Source organism: Hypanus sabinus, unplaced genomic scaffold (assembly GCF_030144855.1).
Source record: "Hypanus sabinus isolate sHypSab1 unplaced genomic scaffold, sHypSab1.hap1 scaffold_278, whole genome shotgun sequence".
NCBI classification, from domain to species: domain Eukaryota; kingdom Metazoa; phylum Chordata; class Chondrichthyes; order Myliobatiformes; family Dasyatidae; genus Hypanus; species Hypanus sabinus.
Window position 1 is genome coordinate 581392 of NW_026780917.1, and position 3352 is coordinate 584743.

The 3352-nt window shown below is 42.3% G+C and overlaps 1 protein-coding gene across 2 annotated transcripts; it reads right to left on the minus strand.

The window, feature by feature from the left end:
* Positions 1-1708: 1708 nt before the first annotated feature.
* LOC132388213 (ribonuclease inhibitor-like) lies at positions 1709-3276 on the minus strand. Of its 2 annotated transcripts, XM_059960562.1 has the most exons (4): positions 2833-3276; positions 2507-2677; positions 2184-2351; positions 1709-2019 (listed from the first exon to the last, which is right to left on the minus strand). In XM_059960562.1, exons 2-4 carry the CDS (start codon positions 2590-2592, stop codon positions 1932-1934), a joined length of 342 nt encoding a protein of 113 aa, XP_059816545.1. In that variant the 5' UTR covers positions 2593-2677; positions 2833-3276; the 3' UTR covers positions 1709-1931. The 2 variants fall into 2 exon arrangements, with proteins under 2 accessions (XP_059816545.1, XP_059816546.1); XM_059960563.1 differs by lacking the exon at positions 2833-3276 and having other exon boundaries at positions 2507-2826.
* Between the last annotated feature and the right edge of the window lie 76 nt (positions 3277-3352).

Genomic DNA, 3352 nt, shown 5'->3' on the forward strand with positions numbered 1-3352 from the left:
GAAGTATATTTACAGGATAATCATTTAAGTGTTAATGAGCATGTAAAACTAAAGAGAATGTGATTCACTAATTTGTTTTTCTCCTCATATAAATCAGGACATAGGAGAGGATTTGCTAGTCTCAACTCAAGAAAGCTAAATTTTGAGAATGTATTTGAAATGGGAGATAAGGGGGGCAGATATATTCTGTTAAGGGAAAATATAGATGGAAATTCAGTTGCTCTATTGAACATAATCGCACCCCCAGGAAGTGATATTAGTTTCTTCCAAAAATTACTAATATTATAGTAATGGATACAAAAGGACTCTTGATATTTGGGGGAATCTTAAATTTACAATTACAACTAAAGTTAGGCACTTCCAATAGAAAAAAACAGTGAAACAAAGTCCTTACATAAGAAAGTTAGCAGTCATTTTGATGTTGTTGGTCTAATCGATATATGGAGCGATCTTTTCCCCGACAGAAGGGATTACACTCATTATTGTGCCCCCCCCCCCATTCTGTATATACAAGAATACACTATTTCATAACATTTGGAAAAGATAAAGACAAAATAAACACATGTGGAATTGGGACAATAAATGTAAGTGACAATGCACGTATATATTTATCTGTTGATTTTAACCTACAACCAAATAATACAGTAGCATGCAAAAGTTTGGCACCCCTGATCAAAATTTCTGTTACTGTGAATAGCGAAGCGAGTAAAAGTCGAACTGATTTCCAAAAGGCATACAGTTAAAGGTGGCCCATTTTTTTTTATTTCCATTTTTTATTTTCAAAGTAACAATGAAGGAAAAGTGCACGAAGTAAAAGTTTGAGCACCCTGCATGGTCACTACTTAGTAACACCCCCTTTGGCAAGTATCACAGCTTGTAAACACATTTTTTGTAGCCAGATAAGAGTCTTTCAATTCTTATTTGGGGTATTTTTGCCCATTCTTCCTTGGAAAAGGCTTCTAGTTCTGTGAGATTCTTGGGCCGACTTGCATGCACCGCTCTTTTGAGGTCTATCCACAGATTCTCGATGATGTTTAGGTCGAGGGACTGTGAGGTCCATGGCAAAACCTTCATCTTCCTACTCTTGAGGTAGTCCATTGTGGGTTTTGAGGTGTGTTTAGGATCAATATCCTGTTGCAGAAGCCATCCTCTTTTCATCTTCTGCTTTTGTTACAGACGGTGTGATGTTTGCTTCCAGAATTGGCTGGTATTTTATTGAATTAATTCTCCCCTGTACTAGTAAATGTTCCCCGTGCCATTGACTGCAACACAAGCCTGAAGCATGATCAATACACCCCCGTGTTTAACAGTTGGAGATGTGTACTTTTCATGAAATTCTCCACCTATTTTTCTCCAAACATACCTTTGTTCATTGCGGCATAAACGTTCGGTTTTAACTTCATCAGTCTACAGGACTTCTTTCCAAAATGCATCAGATTTGTTTAGATGTTCCTTTAAACCTTTTGAATAGAACTTCTTGGCCGCAATGAGCAAAGGTATGTTTATATGTACAATATAAAGATAAGTATATATGTACGATATCTGAAATACATCTTATTGAAATGATTGCTTGATGATGAATTTTAATAAAAAATAAAGTACAAAAAAAGAACGGTTATAAATTAAACTTGGCGCGCGACCATTAAAGGGAGGGAGTTAAAGGGGAGGGCATGGATTTGGGAAAAATGTCCCCTTCCCGCGGGCGGGGATTTTCACACATTCAGATGTTCACAGGAACACTCTCAGACCGGGTCTGGGTTTCCGGAGAGATCTCAGTTCCTCCTCCCGGTCTCACTGAACCGATTCACCACATTCAGATGTTCACAGATCCACTCTCAGTCCGGGTCTGGGTTCCTGTAGAGATCTCAGTTCCTTCCCCCCGGTCTCACTGAACCGATTCCCCACGTTCAGATGTTCACACATTCAGATGTTCACACGGACACTCTCAGTCCAGGTCTGGGTTCCTGCAGAGATCTCAGTTCCTTCTCCCCGGTCTCACTGAACTGATTCCCCCACAGCCTGAAACAGACGGGAGAATAAAGATCAAATAAACAGATTACACAATAGTGTCAGTAACAGGGGACTGGGTTTAATGTTTCAACAACACTCACAGACAAATATCACCAGAAAACCCGCAGATCCGCTGATATTTTATCACATTGAACGTCAACACGAACACTCACAGAATCCACTTCAGACTCGGGAGGGTCTGTATGAGGCGGCGGAGACCGGGGACAGATCGGTCTGTCAGAGAGTTTGATCCCAGGATCAGATCCGACAGTGATGGGTTTGTACTGAGAGCGGAGACGAGATCCCCGGCAGCAGAATCTGTGAGACCGACATCCCGCAGCCTGGAGATGAGAGAGAGTGAGGGTGAAGGACACAGAGAGACAGGAGACGGTAAAAATCCCCAGTGTTTATCAGTAACATCATTACTGATCACATTAATGTTCAGTGTCAGCCACCCAGTGACTGTAAACTCAATCTCCCGCAGTCTGGTACTGACCACAGTGTCTGTATTTTACACTCCGGGTTCCTCAGAGCCGCAGACACCAGTTTCACTCCTGAATCTCCCAGTTTATTATAACTCATATTCAGCTCCGTCAGTGATCGGTTTGTACTGAGAGCGGAAGCGAGATCCTCGGCACCAGAATCTGTGAGACTGATACGGCTCAGCCTGGAGATGAGAGAGAGTGAGGGTGAAGGACACAGAGAGACAGGAGACGATACAAATTCCCAGTGTTTATTAGTAAAACAATTACTGATCACATCAATGTTCAATGTCAGACACACAGTGTCTGTAAACACAATCTCCCACAGTCTGGTACTCACCACAGTTTCTGTATTTTACACTCCGGGTTCCTCAGAGCTGCAGACACCGGTTTCACTCCTGAATCTCCCAGGTCATTCGTCCCAAGTCTAAACACAAACAGACAGATTGATGAACAAAGTGATTCAAACCGTGGGTCTGAGGGAATTTCTTTCACTCGGATATTTCAGGAAACATTAAACCCTTCAGTAAATCACTGATCGGAGTTCCCATCACTGTCAATGTCCCTCACTGCCCAGCTCCAGTGTATTTACCGAAAGTCAGTAACTTATTCTGTCAGTGTGACCCTGTAAACTCCAGATATTCTGACTTGTTTTCCGCTGGCTAGAAAAGTGTTCCTGACGTGAGAGGGTCGGGAATGGTACTGCCTAAGTTTGGAAGAATGTCCTGAACGGTGGGGGAATATCCCACGGAGAGGAAGATTAGTGAATGGAAAAGTGCCTATGGGAGACCCCACTTGAGGAAAAGGGATAAGGAAGACAGAACCTGCAGGAGGAAAAGGAATGGAGTAGTAGAAATCCG